The 20,921-nt window shown below is 41.0% G+C and overlaps 1 protein-coding gene across 1 annotated transcript in view; it reads left to right on the top strand.

Moving 5' to 3' along the window:
- The window catches only part of LOC136425762 (ankyrin repeat domain-containing protein 34C-like), a 28,013-nt gene extending 8,469 nt beyond the window's left edge, over nt 1–19,544 (top strand). Inside the window, exon 2 of the mRNA XM_066414705.1 lies at nt 13,331–19,544. Within this exon, the coding sequence (XP_066270802.1) occupies nt 13,480–15,252 (1,773 nt within the window). The 5' untranslated portion in view covers nt 13,331–13,479 and the 3' untranslated portion in view covers nt 15,253–19,544. The remainder of the gene's footprint in view (nt 1–13,330) is intronic.
- The last annotated feature ends 1,377 nt before the right edge of the window (nt 19,545–20,921 follow it).

Here is a 20,921-nt window from a genome sequence, read left to right as displayed (position 1 = left end):
TAATAACATTGCTTTTGTGTGGTGAGTGAGCATCAGGGCTGACCACGATTTCAAATGATATCAAACACAGTAGAAACAACTGGTATATGATAACCAACGTGTCCAGTTATGTGTGTGTGTGTCTTAGCCATTGGTAAAATAGGACATACACATTCCAGCGACAAATAAGCTACAACGGCTTTGAATTTGTCCTGGCACAATTTTGCATAATCCTTGTGTTTGGAACGACAATGATCTGAAATTTATACACATCCAGCACGTCAATTGAATATCATAAATCTTTTATACAATATTTTTTTCTGCAAGGTTAGGCATTTTGAAATGATTTCTGTCTGTTGCTCCCTAAGATACACATCGTGGTCCCCTATGCTTTGGCCTTGACATGACTGACAGTAGCATCTATCTGTGGATAAATCCTATTCAAATTGCTTCGTGTTTCTTCACTGTCAGGTCAAAATTTGACCGCTGCGTTAAAACGACATCGAAATGCATGGTTGCTAATCAGAAATTTTCGTGGAATAATCGGTCGACGTTTTAGATTCCGACAGGTCAGTTATGTGACGAGTACATTTACAGTGCATGAAGGGCAATTAGGTAAAACAATAGCCAAACAGATGAACGAAGTGCGTATTTTCCACGCTGTATTACTGATGATCCAACAAATTCTTTGTACACAACGAAGTGTTTTATTTACACCAACGTTTCGGTGACCGTCAGTCACCATCCATTTTGCATGATCGCAGAAGCCAGTGAAAGAAGGGTGTACATTCTGTCTGCCGATTCTGCCCTAAAGAGATAGCGATGGTTGCTGGGGTCTGACTGTATTGAACGAAAGATGAAAGACTGGAGTACCGTCTGCTGATAACACCAGCGACGCTGCGGTATTATACTCTGCAAACATCTATCCATGTTTGACGAGCTGACGGAGATTCTTGTAAGAGCATCAGTATATATAATGTCATATCACAGGAGGTGTCATTTGTACGGATTGGCTGGCTTTACCAGGCTTTGATAACAGCTCTTCTTTAGACTATCCGCTTTTGACTCGTGCTACAGGAAGGAATTACAGAAACGAAAGCAGCTTGTCGTTGATATCAATCGTGGTGATATCAGGATTTGCACGAATCATTCAGTAAATCAATTAGATAGCACCACTACCGGAATTCTAGATGACTCTAAGGGCCTATTCCATACAAAATAGTTACTACCGTATGAACCTTGTACCAGCACTACGAATGCAGTGTTATCACAGAGAACAATTTAACCGCCAAACACCACAACGGGGGCCTAAAAAATCATGAAATGTTTGGGTTGTACTCAATATGTGTTTTTGAAAGCATAATTAGTTCAACACTGTACGATTTGTTACCATTATATATATTTTTTATATTTATAAGAAAAGTAAGGGGCAAAATTGTAGGTATAAAAAGTTAGGGCACAACGTGGTCCTTCTGAAAATCTTTTAATACATTATGATAATGAGCAAGAAGTATTCACATCTAAATTTGTCAAAATATTCCTCTTACATTGACAAAGCAACGCATAAACAACTAGAGTTCCACGACCTCATACCTTCGCCAAATGATTTTAACCTTTATGACTGACGTATTTAGGAGTGTTTTTCATCAATCATAAATCATACCAGTTGATCGTCTTCAGCCAAATAACAGAAGTTGTCCAAAGTATGAGCTTATGAAAGAAGGTTATGCTAACATTTATCATCAAATATGCAAATATGGGCCTTATTAGCATAATTTGATTCAACGATGTTCACATTCAAATAACTGTCAAATGCCATAAGTATGAAATTGTCATCATTCACATGTATGTAATTATAGTTTCTCATTAATTATGCAAATTACGCCTTCGATTGCATATTTTCTATCTATGAACATTTCTCTCTTCCTCAGTTACAAGTGTCAGGTATTTGAATAATCATATCATGGAACACAGCAGGCTTTTGAAATTGTCTCATTAGAAAATCTGATTTGCATAATTATATCTAATCATACAAAGCAACACGGAAGCTATCTACATACCAAAAATCAAGACCATCCATTAAGCCCATCTTGAGTTGTAGCATTTTCTCATTAATTATGCAAATGAGGTCTTCATTAGCATAGTTGATATCTATTAATATTTCTCTCCTCCTCAGTTACCTATGTCACAACTTTGAGAGTCCAATTATGGAATTTGGCGAATGTATAAACTTTCCTCATTAATTATGCAAATTAGATACTTATTTGCATAATAAGTATCATATCATGTACATTTTCACTGAAGCTATCTACTTACCAAAAATCATGACCATCCATCAAGCCCTTCTTGAGTTATTCCCTTTCAAAGTCTGAACCAAAACCTGCTCCTGCAGTTCCAAAAAAAGGCCCAAACCTAGACCACTTACTCTCTGTCCAAAGAGCTATCTACCACTCAAAAATCAGTTCCATAGCATGTCCAGAACACGAGATATCAAAACAGGAAGTTCCGCTGCAGTACCGTAACAAGCCGCTAGGGGATCCAAAATGTAATCATTTCCAAGTCTTATCAAGACCTACCCACCTACCAAATACATTTGTATCAAGACAATCCATCCAAGCCTTCTCGAGTTATGCTGTACGTTACAAACACACAAACAAACACACACACAAACGCTACCCTCTGCATAACCTTCTTGGCGAAGGTAATAATCACCGAAAATGTAAAAAGTAGATATTACTGAACAAAACAGATTGGGGTCCATTTGCAACACGTTCGGTGATTTCAGTGGCGAAAAATGTTGGGGGTGTTTCAGGGTTAACTAGGACATTTTGTTTCAGACTATTAAGCAGGGCTGTGTTGTATCTTTAATTTTGTTCCAAATCATTAGTAATGCGAGAAACTACCTTATACCTGCCTCGCGGTATCAGATGGACTCCTATCATGTACTTTGAGGGCCTTGACTTGGTCGTTGATCTGGCATTACTCCATTAATATACTGACTGTTAATATTAAACAAACTAAACAAACTGGTATGCACATTAACAATAAATGTTTAAAAGTTATGCGCATCAACACAACAACAAGTATGCCTGATCTTATGGTATAACTAAAAGTGTTTTATAGATTTACATTGATACATATTTCATCATCATTGCAAAAATGAGAAGTATTTATCCATTGGTAATAATTGATATATAACAATGAAAATATGACGTCATGACTGTGGCATTGTAGCATTTTTTGTCTAAACCAATGAGGGGCCAAGATGCTCTTAGGTTGGGCTGCAGATTGATAAAAAAACACAGCGCAAAATGTTTTTTTGATCCCCCAAATTCACTACACTTTTGCAGCGATTTGGAGGGCATTAATTGGTAAATCAGGACATCACTGCTTCTTCTACAAGGCAATATCGAGTGAGGACGAGAGTTTTAAACAGCTACAATAAATAAAAACGTGCGCAGCATCAGTAGAGAAGCGCCAAAGAGTGCTCACATGCAGCTACCCCTTCTTGATGCTTATCAATGCTATTGGATGTAACAGTGTTGGGCTACACGGCTGGATGAGTTGCCTTCCGTACGTTTTACGTGGAATGTTCTCTTGCAGGCAACATCAGAGCATCTTATGTTCTTGATCAAATCAAGCATGCGGGCACCATGAAATGATTTGGCGTAATTAGGTTTACCACCAAAATAATAACCCTGATTCTTGGTTACCATGCCTAATTCCACGACAACACTAGTTACAAAAGACCGACTGGTGGAAAGCTATCTATACCATAATGATTGTGACAAGCGGTCCGATGATTGTAAGATAAGGACCCATGCCCACCCACTAGAAATACAAAAGAGGCGTTATAAATAGCTACCCGTTCAGGAGAGACTGTGCAAGTATTGTATAATGGGTGCAGTAGAAAATGAAGTACATTTCATTTATAGATGCCCTTATTATAAGTGGTCGGAAGAAACAGGCTCTTTGAATAATCTCGCCGAGCCTTCACCTTCTAGAAACCCTAAAACAAATTCTACTAAAGCCAGAAAACGGAATTATCATTAACACGCGTAGGCATATTTAGATAGATCTATAGATCAGACATCGGGTACCTTTTCTTACGTTATCGTAATTGTGTTTTCCCCTTGCAATTAGCCTTTAGACGGGAACAAGTAAAGATCGTTACTAGTAGATCTAATTTGTGACTTTTGAATAATATAGTTGTCATACTTCAAAACTGACAGACATATGTACAACAGTAATTGCTAAACTTCAGATATAACACAGGCACATGGCTGTAAAAGTCTCGTGATGTCGAACTTACAAGTGTTGTCTCATGAAGGTGTATACTGCTGAAAATTTACCTTCTATTGATGCGACGCGAAAGGCTCCATGTCCCCACATCGGACATGTTATAACATTAACTGTCTGTTTGATATGGTAGCCCAGTATGCCCCCCCCCCCCCTCTTGTCACCATGGTTACGGCAGCAGTAGTGTGTGAACAGAATAAGCGTGGCTGTGTTGTAACCATGCGACCGTGAACCCCGAAGTTCTGAGCTGGCTACGCAGCGATGTCGAGTGCAGCAGGTTTGGAAATGTCATAACGCTGTTTTGGCTGCTGCCATGGTAACTCAGGCAGAGTAAACCTGCCCTGCGGACCTGTGGTGGGATCTTGACATTAATACATCAGGCTCGGGGTAAACCTCTCAGTTTCAGATATCAGGGCCGTAACAGCGTTCTAAGAATACGCTCGCTCTGTGTATGACGATTATTCCGTCAGGGGCATCATTTCTAATGATCAATCGTATATCTATTAGTTCATTCATTAATCTAGATAGTCTTGGTACAGCACATGACCTGTTATTGATGCTTTTTACGGTCATAACTGCATGTAATGACAGACGACCTCGACTTGCATCTAATGATCGCAAAGAAAGTTTCCAGACTTTCATCATTAAAAACTGTTACAAGATAATGCAGACTTCTGGCGTAATTGAGTAATTAGTTGTTCTAGTTATTACAGTTCTGAGGAAGTTCGAGGGTTGGAGGTAATTGTGGACGTCTGCTTGTGGTCCAGTACTTGCTTAGTCAACCACTGTAGTTTAATGTTACAATTTTGGAAAAGCATAATCAAATTAATGAACTAATTGATTTAGAGGGGAAACAATGCCACTACTCGACTTTCCCTTACTTGAATAGAAAGAAGTCACTTTTTTCTATATAGTACAATAACAGATGGGAAACGTTGCTGGCCGCCCGCCGTGTTTATTGCGCGCGTGGGCGGCAGCTCAGGGCTGGAGACCCGGCGGTAAGGCACATCGGGACGTGACCATAGTTACAGACTAATGAATATGTAAAACACGCGACCGTTGACAACGCCTGATCGTAGGGTAGGTGGCTGCCATTTTGTTCTGTTAGGGAGCAGGTTATGTACAGAGCGTGTAGGTGGTAGTCTGGCCCGGAGCACCGACAGATGAATACTGGCGATATTGTATCTGGAGTGGGGTCGGTGTACGTTTCGCCTTGCTGTCCACGAATAGCTCAGCGATATTACACGTGAGGTAAGTACGGCATGGTATGAAAGGATGTGATATGAAACGTTAGCTTTATTAATGACGTTCATTGTGTGTTGATAGCTGATCTTTTCTTCAGATGCTACATTTCGTGAGCAAAGGTTGATTCCGGGTATAGTGTGTGCAATGTTAAGTAGGTGAAAAATCTTTTCCAGAATGTATCTTTATCGTAGGTTAAAGGATAAAAAGCTATATTTTTCAAGCGTTAAGGGTCGTCTATTGTCTTTGCTTGACCAATCATTACGGATTAAAGCTTGCTGTTGCTGACATAATTGGTTGAATTTCTCACTTGATGGTCTCCATCCATCCGTAAATAGCAAATGTTACCATTGCCATGGCATATAGGTAGTCATGGCTGACAGCTTAACCTGGCGTCCCGGCTATCCGCTGGATCTGTACAAACGCGATTGATACACCAGTGTGCCTTTGAGCCTTTCAACGCCCTGTGCACTTTCTAGGCGATAGTCTATCTAATGTAATGATGCTGAATGCTAAAAATGATAAATACTTCTAGTACCCTACTGATGTCCTACCTATCTATCGATGTATATTCATACAGCTTACACTTGCCAGAGCTGAATAATACTAGTGTCAAGTTGCGAAGAATTTGTAACGCTTTGAGTCACTCTCTCTCACCAAACCGTTTCTTAACTGACTACACGACGTTTCAGAAAAGACTCTCTATCAAAAAAGAGATAAAGGTCTTCCTTTCATTCATTTGATATCCAAACTATTGTACTCGTAGAATGGAACTCCTTACCACCAGATAGTGTAGGGGCTTCTTCAATAGACCCAATTAAACATCAATCGTGTGCCTCGTGGCCATCGCCTTCTCCTCCTTTGGCGTTTTCGAGAATAGCCGCCCCTGCTATTCCTCATTTTGATATCTGCGTAAACATGTGTAAAACAGCTTCTATCTGGATCCTTTAAGGACCCATAAGGAAACAAGCATGCCTGCCCTACAGCAGGAAATTGAAGACATATTCTGATAACCTTCGACGTAACTTCCTGTCAGTGTCCCGTGCGACGTGTCTAGAATGTGGAAATAGTGGAATCATACATTTTCCTAATACATTATACCGATGACGTCTTAATGTGCATAATTTGCATCTAGTTGTGCCCCCCTCTCTCTACCTGCATGCTCAAAATCATGAAAATCTGTCCTTCCTTTCTTTACTTATCCTCTTTGAAATTGTCCAACCAAAGCACCCCTGTAGTTTTAAAAATTATCCTCTAGGGGCCCAAGCCTTCACCACCTCGTTCTGATATCAATAGCAATCTGGCACCAACAAATGAAGACCATACATGTAGCATGTCTAGCACAAAAGCTACATGGAAACATGGGTATGATAGGATTTCCTCATCAACTATGTAGATATGGTCATTTTTTGCATAATATACATCTGGTTGTGTAGACCTCAGTCTAAGCTACCTTGTGCCCAAATCATGAAAGTCCGTCGTTCCTGTCTTCAGTTATCCTCTTTGAAAGATTTTAACATAAACGCCCCTTCAGTTCAAGAGCAAGCTGCTATGTAACCAAACCTACACCATTTTTCCTGAAATCAAACTTTCCTGAAAAGCTAACCGGCACTAGAAAGAATCAAGACAATAGAATGTCCAGGACAAAAGATACCAAAAAGGTTCTGCTACTGTGCCAAAGAAAGCCGCAAAGAGGTCCATAATTTACCTTGACATTTGTCTCCTACCAACATGCTAAATGCGGAAGAACAATCAGACACACGCATAAAGACAAACACACCAAAAACAATACCTCCATTTTCACAAAGTTAACTACAGGCGTTTTAGTGTGGTTGACTTTGAACACAGCACAGCTTTTTGTCCTCTTTGGCTTCCTTCATAGTATGTTTCAAAGTTTTCTGGAATTCGCCAAATGAATGCGTTGTTTAACCATTATAAGCAAGGGCATCTTTTTCTCCCACAAGAACCTGTTCTACATTGAGGTGACGTGTAAGATGATCCTTGACGGGATTAGTCTTCTAAGTCGACTGGAGAGAGAAAACGTAGCGATGTTTGAATTTCTTTGATATCCGACGCCTACGTTAATCGTTGGCGTCCTTCACGCCATGAGATGGAAATGATGGGTGGGTGGAACATGTACGTCGGTGTTGCGGGGGCGTCTAACACCGTTTCCTGCCCCCACATGTTGTTGAAATGTCCATTTGAAAATATCATTTCCCAGCCTTACAGAGCGGCATAACCACATCAACATGAACCGATTAGCCCCGCTCACGCTAATAGGGGAAGGCTTTGAAGAGCGATTTTGCGACTGCAATTATAGCTTTGTCCACTGGATTGAATTTGCCCAAGGCACAAATATAGAACACTTCTCCTTAGTACATCGATTGATATTAATTGCGAGCAGACGCGGCAAGGTACTCTCGGCTAGCGCTTAGATTGAAATTTGTCTGCATGGCTTGCGAGCGAGCGAGAAGTGTCTGGTACAGCTAGTAGCCACCCAGGTGTGTTGATGTTCAGTAATTCATCTCTGCAGCTTCACGCAAATAGCTTTTCCACACCTCCGCACCTGAGTGAGCCGGGTGTACGTGCGCAGATTTTCCTCATGCAGATAAGGTACGCTGTGCCGCTTTCTTATCTACATGTATGAACATCCTTTTATCACTGCAAATCTTTTTTTTCTCATGAACTTTCAACCATTGGTCGCTTTTGTTAATTCAGTGGCAATTCATACACAGAAGCATCGCACGTGTGACCGTAAGGGAAAATTGGCACAAACTCGCAAAGTTGGTGCAATTTCCTAGCGCAATTTTGCGCAGTCCAGTGAGATACTCGCTATGGAACAAAAGAGAAGTAGAGATGGAATCCATGCATGTTTGTCCGATACTGGACCCTCAAAACGCGTGACACATGCAGGATTACACTTACACACTAGACAACCTCTGTGCAGGTCTTAAGTTCAAAATAGAATGAATTTTTGAATTTAAACTTCACAGATCTAGAGTCCTCACGTTCATGTTAGCCCATTAGAAGCGCCCCTCCCCCTGTATGCAATCCCATACTTGATGCGGGCCCCACGGCCACCACCACGGCGCTTCAAAATGTCACTCCAAATAACCAGGAAATCGTCCCCTGGGACAAAATTATCAGGACATGTTTCATAGATAAGATAAAGTGTGACATTTTAATGGTGAGACTCAACTTCTGGAAACTTCCCCTTAAGTTGGTGTAGGCGATTAGATTCAGTTTTTTGCTTTGGACTTTGGCTTGTCACGTTTAAATATATGCACATGAAGTGCACATTTAAATATATGCACATGAAGTGCAAGTAATGAATAAAATTCACTAATTGATAAACATAGAACAAAATTAGCTGACAAACAGACTGAAAGTGTTCTTTTTATCACTTTTATCAAATGGTGACGTTTGGTTTAGATTTTTGCAGTGACTGGTGTAAATGTAGATAATTTATGATGTAAAGACATTGATGCGTAAAATAGAACTTACACCGGTTATGTGACATATAGAATACAAATATACGTGATAACAAAGAACAATAAAGGGAACCATCAGCCGCCATTACAATAGTACAATTGTAAAAATCGAGGTGCAAACGATGGTTTATGTCTTTTGGTTTTACTCCTAGCTGAAGGTCGACTTGGGGCCTCCTACAGCTGTTGGCCGACCTTGGTACTGCAACATGGCTTTCGGTTTTTGTATCTTTTACCATATCCTAGACACATTGTGATCTTTTTCCGGCCTGAAGTTTAAACTCTTGGCCAAAGGAAATTTGGCACAAGGGCGGAGTGGGTCAATACCCAGGATATTTTTATACATGCCCTTAACATGATTCTATCAATTCTATTTGGAAATTGTTTTCGACCAAAAATGTATATTTTGGCCACCTGTGCCCTAGCATTGAAACCAAATGACCTGCAGTTTGTTACGGGGTACCTTAGACATATGCCCACAGGGCTGTCACTCTATTCACCATTTTGGCAGACATCACTTCAATTTGCGATATTAAGCCATTTTTACACCAAAAATGTACATTTCTGGCTTTTGTGCCTTGGTATTTAAACCAAATGTCCCAAAATCTGGTATGGTAATGCCTATGATACATGCCCACATATTCACGTTTTGGCATGTATTTCTTTAAAACGATTAATTTTACGTTTTTTTGGCCATGTCTCAATAATTTACATTTTTGGCCCTCTGTCCTGGTATTTAAACCAAATGACCTGAAATACGGTGCGGGCATGCCTGCGACATGTACCACATGGCTGTATTCATAATTTCGGCATACATTACTTCATTATTTTGGGCCATATTTAGACCGGCTCCTGTTGCCTGGTATTTAGACCAAATGACTTTGAAACTTGGTATAAGGAAGCCCAGTGCATATACCTAAGGACTTTTATTCACACTTTTGGCATTCATCGCTTCAAAAGGTATAATTTTTGGCCATCTGAGGCCATTTTTGGCTCCTATGGCCTGGTATCAAAACCAAATGACCTGAAATTTGGGATGGAAATGCCTGTGATATATGCCCTAGGGGCTTTATTCACAGTTTAGGCATACACCTCTTCCGAATGATTTATTTCGGTAAAATGTTGCCTTTCTAGTTCAATTCATTTTTCAATGGTTAGATGCAGACCTTGAAATGGTATAAATGACAGCATTTAGGAACACCTAAATGAAGCGTTCTCACAGCATAGAGGTTTTCCTTCTCCTTCAATGGTTAGAAATATTTAATTCGAAAGCATAACAAAAAGTATGCATAGACCAAGTGTATTGTTTTGTAAGCTTTCCTTTCAAAACCCGGATCATCTAATATTCAAAAAGAGATTGTAAGTGGTATTTAAAATCAAATGATACAAAAAGTACAAAGAAAGCAGCTATTGGATGTGCAGGACCAAAAATACAATGCGGAACTTGTCTTTAATCACCTAATATTCCAATATGTTGTGCCTGATAAGTAAAAAAATGATTGGTAATTGTGCTGATTACTACATTCAAGTGAAATATTACAAGTCTTTCTGATATTTTCTAAGTAATGTATGAAAAGAAAAATGTTTACATTACAAAACACACGAATATCTAAAATATAGTGTCTTTGCCGTTCCTCAAGATCATGTCTTGCCCAAAGCGTGATCACCTCCAACACCTGTTCCTCTTTCTTGGCATGAAGGCCATCGTCTCATAGTCCAATTTTACATCAGCCGCGTCGTAAGACCTGAACTAGCGGCGTTCCCTTTATCCTAAGGCAATTTATCTTTACCATGGTCCCTAGAACTACCTTCCAACAAGGCTTGTAGATAATGGCGGTTAGTTCTCCTCGGCTGAATGGCGATTGAACATTTTCAGCACGATTTGGTACCTGTCTGTGTAGATTTCATGTTTCAGCGGCGTGTAGCTCATCTTTCTAATGGATCGCTGAACTACCACTTGTAATGTAATGGCAACATCATTCGCCTCTGATTATTACCGGCGGTTACAGATAATGACAGTAGCACCATGATTGCCGTGCTTGTCTGTAGTTAGGTACCTGCGAGTGTGTTTGATATGATGTTCAATATAAGGCGGTAAGCTTTCTTCAAGGCAGAAAACTATCACGTTGAAAGTTATCTCAGTCATCTCTACCGGCAGCCTCTGACACCGATAGTAGCTCAATTATGGTCGATAATGGCGGTCTTTACCCTCAAAAGATATCCAAATGTACATCTCTGTAGTTTTACAAGAGTCTTCATGTTCAAAACGGCGTATGAAGAGATTAAACTGAAGAACATTAATTGATAATACAGCGTTGAACCGCTTTCAGCACAGACACTCTGTGTGTTTGTATGTATACTGTGGCTGTGTTTGTTTGTGCATGTGTGTGTCCGCGTGTGTGTATGCGTAAACATGTGAGTGTGTGTAAAACCGCGCGCGCGCGTTTGTTTGTTTGTAATTTAATGTGTGTGTCTCTGTGTTTGTGTCTTGTATCTTGTTTCATCTTGTCTCATTGATTGTAATTGATATGATCCAGCAAACTTGAGGCTCGATTGCTCGCATTTGATGGCATGTGTTGACAGGGTGTTCCATATGAATACCAAGTTGAATACAGTTGCTGCCCAGGTATTCCATTGCATATGAATGCGCATGTTGGTATGACAAGCTGTTTTCTGCAGTTGTTCTAGTTAATTGAGCTGCATACACACCTTCAAGGACAGTTTAATGTTGACAGTCTAAGCTGCTTCGAATCCATTGCATATGAATACCCAGTGTAGTTCCTACCCATGATGGTATGACAAACTGTTTTCTGCAGTTGTTGTAGTTAATTGAGCTGCATACACACCTTCAAGGACAGTTTAATGTTGACAGTCTGTGTTTCATTGCATATGAATACCCAGTGTAGTTCCTGCCCATGATGGTATAACAAGCTGTTTTCTGCATTTGTTCTAGCAAGAACATTATATAATGTCCTTGGTTCTAGTTAAGTGAGCTGTAAACACAAGGCGTTTCATCGCATATGAAGTGTAGTTGCTTCAGATGATGGTACAACAAGCTCTTTTCTGCATTTGTTGTAGTCAGTCTATTGAGATGTATACACATCTACAAGGACATGATTACTATTGAATCAAGGAGGTCTTATATCATATATAAAACCTCATTGGTTAAATACAGGAATAAAAGACCTGTTGGTCGTGATATCATATTTTGCCGCCTCAATTCTTGTTTAACCAGATTTATGATCTCAAAATTTGAAAATATAGGAATCTTGTTTTTCTTTTGACCGCCTTGTTTTTTTCGCCCTATCTTATTAGTTTTGGAGTCTGCGGAGGATGTCATCCATAAAATTTACTTGCTGTGTCCTAATGAAAAATAATGGGATTATAGATTTGCCTAACCAATTATGCAAATTAAGTCTCATAATCATCTAGCATAGAATTGCATGGTTTTCAATGATAGCTTGTTTGATTGTGCAATGTGAAGCCGGTGAGAATATGAGTGATTCAGATGTTCAGGTATGTTATTCAGCAAGTAGGTTGCAGGATATTCTTATTCATTTCCTTTCCATTCAGTCCATCATTCATTCATTCATTCACATTGGGGTGTGAAATAATAACAACTGCATAATGGCGTGTAATTTAGGAATAGTCAAAGTGAACAGTACGCGGTGTGTGATAGCATCGGTACAGCACCTGTTGGCGGGGTAAGTTATCGTAGTTTGTAGCATGAAGCCAGAAGTTCATTTAGAATCATTGTATGATTTCGAGGTTGAAGGTGATTTTCTAGAATCTCAATAAGGCTACATTGACTTGACGATATGGATGCCGTCCGAGCGAGCATCAGTTTTCGTCCCTTTACCAAAAAAGATTGTGACCATACTGTAAACCTTACAAAGAAGTTGGAAAAAGGAGCAAAAATATGTAATGAATTGCAAAACAATATCGGAACAAGGATACAAATTTCGTAGAATACCAAAGTCAATCCAGGGCTAAAGAAAGATGTGAAAGAACAAAGACAAAGTATTTGTTGTTTGATATAATTAAGTTTATTGCACAACAATTGAAACAAGTATATGCCCTTTCTTCAATCGTCTTTACCACTTAGATTTTATAATCAAGGTACTAGTAACTTTTTTGCCCAACTAAAAAATAATGAATAAAGGTTGAAACAAACAAACAAACAAACAAACTTTGTTCTTTACCTGCTCGCATCAGTTCTTGGGTACCCAAAAGATGCCATCCATATAGCCAAGTCAGTTTGGCCTAAGGTTTCACAAAAGCGTTGTCTCTAAGATTTGCCTTACTTCTGTTGTGTTCTACAGGCGGGTGAACCTTGGTGGTTCTCCTAGGCTGCATCCTGGTACCCATGACAGCTTGGTCCTGTAGGAGGAATGCTTCATCAGACTGTGGAACTCTGACACGTTTGAGTCGTTAGCCACTTTTGCCTAACCGATAGTAACCGATAGTTCACATGGTCATGGCGGACGGAACTAGCCTAAACATGGTAAAAACGGAGGGTAACGCGCTACTGAAGGCGGCATGGCTGCGACGGCTGCGATTAGCTCGCCTGCTGATAGAGGGCGGTGCTGACATTAACTCATCTAATGAGGACGGTCAGAATGCCCTGATGATCGCCTGTATGAGTACTTACAAGGATGATCAGAGTGTTGACAAGGCAAAAATCGTTCGCTATCTTCTCGACAACAAGGCGGATGTAAATTGTAAGGACAAAGTCGGCAGAACAGCCCTGATATATGCCTGTAAAGAGAAAGCCGGCGCGGATGTCGTCCAGCTGCTACTTCGAAAAGAAGCTGATCCCAGAATAGAGGACTCGCCGGGGTCTTCCGCTCTTGTTTATGCCGTCAATTCAGGAGACGTCCGAGTGCTAAAACTACTCATCAACGCTTGCAAAGAGAAGGGAAAGGAAGTTATTCTAATTACCACTACAAAAAGTAAGGACACCCCTCAGTGCGAGGATACAAAGCAATACTTATATGTACCTAAGTCACTTATGCTGAGTCCACCATCCCGTATCAGGCGCCTCTCTCCATCCGACATTAACTGCGATCTTAATAAGCTACAGCAGAAGCTCAACCTGGGACCAGCCGAGAACACCAAGCGGGAAGAAGAGGTACGTCATATTGGTCCAGTTGTGGACCCAGGCGTCGAAAACGTTATCATAGGAGAGATGCCTTCGAGATTTTCTAAACTAGACCCTTGCTCAGAAGATACGGATGACGCCAGTGATCAAGAAGAGGACACAGTGTCTTCTCAGATTAGACAGCTGGATAGAAACGGAAGACGTTCACCGAAAATTCCACTGCTCCGACGCCATAGCTTTGACCCAAATGTAGTAACCTCCAGTGCTAAACTGAGTCTTTTGAATAAAGAGAAAAGTAGCTCTGCCGAAAAGCTGCGGCAGCTGACGGAGGGGTCGCGATGCGGCTCTCTCAGTAAGCTCAGTAATGTGGTAAAAGACGGACCTGCACTGTCTATAAAAGAGGGGCGAATACCGAGAGATAGACGCAGAGAAAAAAGGAGATTGGTAAAGCAACAGAGTTGTGAAGCAATACGTTTTGATTCAGGAACAAAGTTCGAATCCACCCTTCCAGTTATGACTAGTAACACTGGACACTGCTCATCAGCACCAAGTTCTCGTCCACTCTCGCGAGAAGGAAACCACGAGGTTGAACCTGCCCCATTGCCATGCTATGCCCGTCGTGGTTCTTTGCCCCTTCCTCCGCTCTTACCCACCAGACTGAACCCTTATGAGTCCTCCTCTGACCGCGAGTCTTCGTGTGAGCCGTCTCCGGACTATGGTGGGGGCACTCCCCCGTCACATTTAACACGGCTTCGACAATTACACGACAAAGCCACCGCCTCCGCCATCGACATACTGCGCTACCAGAACAGAACGAAGAGACGGGGGTCAGGAACTATTCTCATGGACGAGATATCTCAGACTCGCCCGGGGATTTTGCCCCCACTGAGCTTCAACCCCAAACCGCCTATACCAGGCATCGGCAGCATCCCTAACTCCCCTGCCGTGTCAGAACAGATAGAGTCGCCGGTTGACAGCCCAAGTCGATCCAAAAACTCCAGCGGCAAATCTACCGACAGGAGATTCTCCTTCCAGCTGGAGGAGATCAGACGGCTGAGCGCGCAGATGGAGCAGCCTGCCTTCTCTGCAGAGTCCTCTTCTGTCGAATCGAGTCCAACCAAATCAGATGAAATGCGACAGTAAACATCTGAGCTCGTGGCGCTAAGGTGAGAGTCACGTCGATGAGACATGACCGAAAGACTTTGAGATTTTCAGATTGTGTACAGGATATGATATGACACGAAAGAAGGTGTACGCTTTCACTACATCCTCGTGATAGAATTGAGGTTTTCTATAAAGCTTCTACAAAAGGTGAAAAAAAGGAAAGGGAAGACATCGTTTTGTCTCCAAATGGTTATTGTCTCCAATCATGTTATAACACGAGGGCGGCACACCAAAAGGCAAGTGTCGTGATATGCTGCAGTTAGCAATATATGCTACAGGTCTTGATGCTCCTGAACTACAACTATAGCGCTGTAAAAAGGTACTCATGATTCCATTTATTTTCGATAATTTGCATAATGTAGCCTGTGGTACAGAATCTCTCGCTGATTGGTCCTCCTCCCTGAGAGCTTGTGGCCATTCACCTCTAACCCTTCCCATTCCCCGAACTACCAATGATAGCTCAGGATTCTTTATCACTAGAAAATGAGTCCAAAAGGAGCTCAGGATTCTCTGTCACTATGGAAACCAATCATCACATTGTCCAACACCTTGGTAACAGAAAGTTCTCCGTCTGACAATAATCGGCTCATATACATAAATCAACAGGATCATGAAGCTCACAAAATCTGTCCAGACTTAGAGATGTTGGCTGTCAAGCTTCTAGGGGCCTGACCAGTGGAAGGTCTGCTAGAAGCGTGCTTTAGTCAGGCTAATTCACAGTGTTATCGGAGCAAAATATCTGCCGCTTCTGGCATTTGAAGGAGACGGAGGTAGTTTCTGGTGTTTTTCAGCTAACATGTGGCCATACAAGATACCTGAATATCATGACTTCGATTAACACTTGACTATTCTATTCCAACTTTCTACGTAATGATATCGTTGTAGAAAATGTAATGATAATGATAATGTCTGTAATTGTTATGTATAACTATTATGTATATGTCTGTGATGTCATCAAAAACCAAGAACTTATGTACAGTATGGACCAAACATCGACACCATTTGTGTCTTCAATACTCAGAAGCACACTTGTTCTAGTGATCTCAATAAGAGGGTTGAGATAACATAGTACGTATTTGTGCTATATCTGTTCTCAACCGGCAATACAGGGTCAAACATGTGGTGTTCGCGTGAAGGGTGTAGGTGCAGAGTACGTTATCGGACGAAAGGTCACTTCTTACGAATTATGCATGAAATAGTGCAAAAGAACAGTAACCTCAAAGGCGACTACATGTAGCCAGTTTGAGGTTAAATATCCGATATAAAAATTTTGACATTCAAAATGGCGGCACAGGTTTTGTTTTCAGAAGCTGACGTCAAAACTGTCTTTGGTCGGATAACGATCCCTTCACCGACCTCTGTAGACTTTAGTCCCAACACAACACAGGCCACAAATACGACAGAACCATTTGTATTTACGTCATAGTTCCAACATGGCGGAGACCACTAAGGCAAAATCTTTGTATGACCTGTTCAGTAATCACACGATAACAGTCGTTTTGCTGGTATCTTAAGAGTATGATAACTGAAAAGTTGTCTACTACATATTTCTTACATTGTCGTAACTCTTGTTGGAGATTCCCGACGTCGTGAGATACATGTTAACGTGATTTGACACAGGGTATCTCATTGTTCACAAACGGTAGACGGACGTGGATGACTTCTTCAAAACCGGCAGTAGAGTCCCACATACCTCCGTTTCACTCAGCACTTAGATCAGAAAATAATTGTTCATTCTTCTGTGCAATTTACTATTTCTTGATATGGCAATAATTAGGGCGAAAGATTTTAGGAGAGGGTTTGTAGAAATACCCTTCATTGAGGAGCTCCATGTTATGGACATCGCTCGTACAGCCGTGTGACATGTTTCACCCTGACCTCCATGCACTAGGAACACATGGTTCATCCTGGCCTCCACGCACTAGGAACACATTGTTCACCCTGACCTCCACGCAATAGGAACACATTGTTCACCCTGACCTCCACGCACTAGGAACACATTGTTCACCCTGACCTCCACGCACTAGGAACACATTGTTCACCCTGACCTCCACGCACTAGGAACACATTGTTCACCCTGACCTCCACGCACTAGGAACACATTGTTCACCCTGACCTCCACGCACTAGGAACACATTGTTCACCATGACCTCCACGCACTAGGAACACATTGTTCACCATGACCTCCACGCACTAGGAACACATTGTTCACCCTGACCTCCACGCACTAGGAACACATTGTTCACCCTGACCTCCACGCACTAGGAACACATGGTTCATCCTGACCTCCACGCACTAGGAACACATTGTTCACCCTGACCTCCACGCACTAGGAACACATGGTTCATCCTGACCTCCACGCACTAGGAACACATGGTTCATCCTGACCACCACGCACTAGGAACACATGGTTCATCCTGACCTCCACGCACTAGGAACACATAGTTCACGCAAAATTACGCACTCAACAAAAGTCTGGACGAGCAATACAACTATAAGTGAAAGGGCTGCATAGCCAGGCCGGGCCATTTCCTTAGCATAATGTCAAGTGACATGGGAAATCATAACATAACAGCATTGAACACAATGCAACATTTACTATCGCACGATCATTTATACCAAGCCTGTTCATGTACTGAATGTAAATCAATTCACTTGTTTTTGATCAGGAGTTGGTCTGGCTAACCCTAACGTGCAGTAATATGAATCCTCTATTTAAGGAATTTCCTTTAAAAAATGTTGGCGTGCACAAATAAGTTCGCTCTGGGAAGATCTACAGAGATATTAACTGGCAGAGTGACGTCAATCTTCTGTTTACCTTCCTACTGCCAGGCGCTGTCAAACATTTCTAATTAGTTAGTGGAGTTCTTGAGTAGCTAGCTTTACGAACGCTTCTTTCCAGCTCCTCCACGGAGGTAGGTGATGGAAATCATGTCTTTGAATTCATATGGGGGAAACGCCAAACGCTGTTAATTGGTATACAGAGCAAGTTTTTGTAAACGTCTATTTACTTTTATACACTCAGCCAAACACAATCAAATATGTAGTAATCTAATATTTCTGATTTCTGATATTCCTTGAACAGCTAGCTCAACGAACGCCTCTATAGAAGTCCTCTACAGAGGTATGATTTTTCGTAGATTGACGTGAACCATGTTTTTGCATGCATAGTGCAGGGATGCCAGGATGAACCGTAGAGTCTCCTTAGCGGTTATTCCTACAGCCCTATGCTAGTTCGTTTTAGACATGTCTGAATTTGTACGTACTGAATAGGTTTACCGGGAACATCGTGAGCATGGTTTGAATAGTTTGTTTGTTTGTTTGTTTGTTTGTTTGTTTGTTTGTTTGTTTATTTGTTTGTTTGTTTATCCGTAGTGACTTGAAAGCAATATCAGATCTCTAGTCCAAATGGACACTGCAACCAGAGTTTTATGTCGTCAAGAGAAAAAAAAGTTTGATTTCTTTGCAAGCTTTTTCTCTGTAAATGAAGGTTTTAAAATGAGTAAGCAGGGCCTTACTGGAATTGTAGTATGAGATTTGCAACATGACATTATACCTAATCAACTCTGGGATTGGCATCGGAGCTGGTAATAGATAGCTTAGCTGTCCTGAGCCAATTTTTTACTTCTGTGCAGATCTGCAGAACTGCCTGTCGCCGGTCACGATACCTAAAGCCCTAAAATGGTAAACATAAATTGAATATTTTGACCAATCATCAATAGTCCGATGTTATCAAGAGAAAACCCTCTATTGAGTTGGATACACATTTATAGCATTTGAACAGGGCCTTTGTATCCAGGCATTGTCTCGGTGAAGATAAAATTACATGTTTATGATAGCAGTAGCCGTGAACATAAAACCATGCGTTCGCAGTGAAGCATATTTCGTCAAACTCCACTTGTAGCACGTCGCTTCCGTCGGTTTTCGTCGCATTTGCACCTCGTTTGATATTCAAAACATATAGTGACCATATTGCTACATTTGAAAGTAAACTGATAAACTAAATGTTATTATATTGAATGGTGCACGTTCTTCGTTGTGCCGTATGTATGTAGGCGTTGGCAAAGACTGTGATTGTTACATTTTAGATAGTATCGATTGAAAAGGTAACGATAAAGAATCATTTTGTTCATAGATTCATTTTGACATTATTAAATGATTTCAATGTTATCGAGTAAAAACAGAAATGTGTGGAGTCGTTTTTGTGTGACGGTCTCTATATCATGGTTACACGAAATAGTAACTACCAGAAAAGGTGGGATTGTTATTTTTCACACCATGCCATAGGTATGGGAGTGAAATATATTGTTATTGTATTTCACTCAATACCACAGGCATAAATGAAATATATTGCTTTGGTCATGTTTCTTCCTATTCTTACTCACATTCAATGGGACAATTGCTTTCAAAAGACACAATGACTTCATATTTGACGCGTTTTGATTATTGGTATATGATAACGGTGAATGAACTTGCCCAGCTGGTGTCCTACGTCTATGATTAGATTTGCCAACCGTTGAGAATTGCCGGTCTCCTGATTCAGATGTAAGCAACTCAGTGATTATTAGCTAGTTCACGGACCTCGCTGCCATGTACACGACAGAATTGTGTACTGTACGTTCAATTTCAAATAAGCTACTCAATGAATTGCTATCCTTTAAAAGGAATCAATTTTGTTTGTTACCTCGTCTTCTGAAACAGGACAATGTTCCTCCTGATAGAGCAAAATAAAACTATACCATGTTCTGTGTTTTTACTAATTCAGATTTCACTAGCGAGGGCATCATTTTGTCCGCGGGCAATCGTTCATTTTATTCGCCCTCTCGTGTTAGTCTTGTGGTGCCCAGAGGAAGATATCCCTGAAAATAACTCAGTGTGGATTAAGAGGTGATCTGAGAGTCTGTATTGAGGCTGAAAGTTTGAGTGAATGGTCTTACAAAATGTTGAGAGGCATTTGTGCTGTGGACAACTTGTGTGGACACATTTCCTGACCAGTCAGAATGCCACCGTGTACTGGGATATATTTCTAGATCTGTTTTGACTTTAGGTGAAGGTGTCCCATAGATACCACCTTGAGACGGAGTGGCGATTTCTCGAGCATCTTTATAAGAAGACGAACGAGCTGTAGCTGTAGACAGTTGTCCATACATCTGTACATTGGCTGAGTGAGTTATTCGTGTCTCACACGCAGCCAGAGATCTGCCAACGTTTGCCAACCGTGTTCCTTTTACTTCTGTTGGACTGGCACACACAAGACTATTGTAACATTGAACATGGGGTCGGAGGAAGCACACTTCACACTGAAAGCAACAACCTGCTGAAAAAGTTCTCCTACATTCTGTCAAACATTGAACCTTCTCGATTAACCATACATTGTACAGTCACAGCTGAAGGGGTTGCTGTCGATATCTACTGTCCCTAAGAAAAGTAGTCCGAGGTTGTTTCCATAAGCTGATTTCAGTCTGTTACTTGACAGATCCACACATCCCAGTTTTGGAAGATATCTGATGACAACACCCAGGTTTACGTGCGTGATTCTATTATGGGATAAGTAGAGATTTTGTAAAGTGGAGTTCCTTTTTTTGTCATCATCATCATCATCATCAAGACCGGGGTTATGATGGAGATACATGTTAACAAAATCATGT

Source organism: Branchiostoma lanceolatum, chromosome 19, assembly GCF_035083965.1.
Source record: "Branchiostoma lanceolatum isolate klBraLanc5 chromosome 19, klBraLanc5.hap2, whole genome shotgun sequence".
NCBI classification, from domain to species: Eukaryota; Metazoa; Chordata; class Leptocardii; order Amphioxiformes; family Branchiostomatidae; genus Branchiostoma; species Branchiostoma lanceolatum.
The sequence above is the reverse complement of the archived record's forward strand: the minus strand, read 5'-3'. Positions and strand labels throughout refer to the sequence as shown.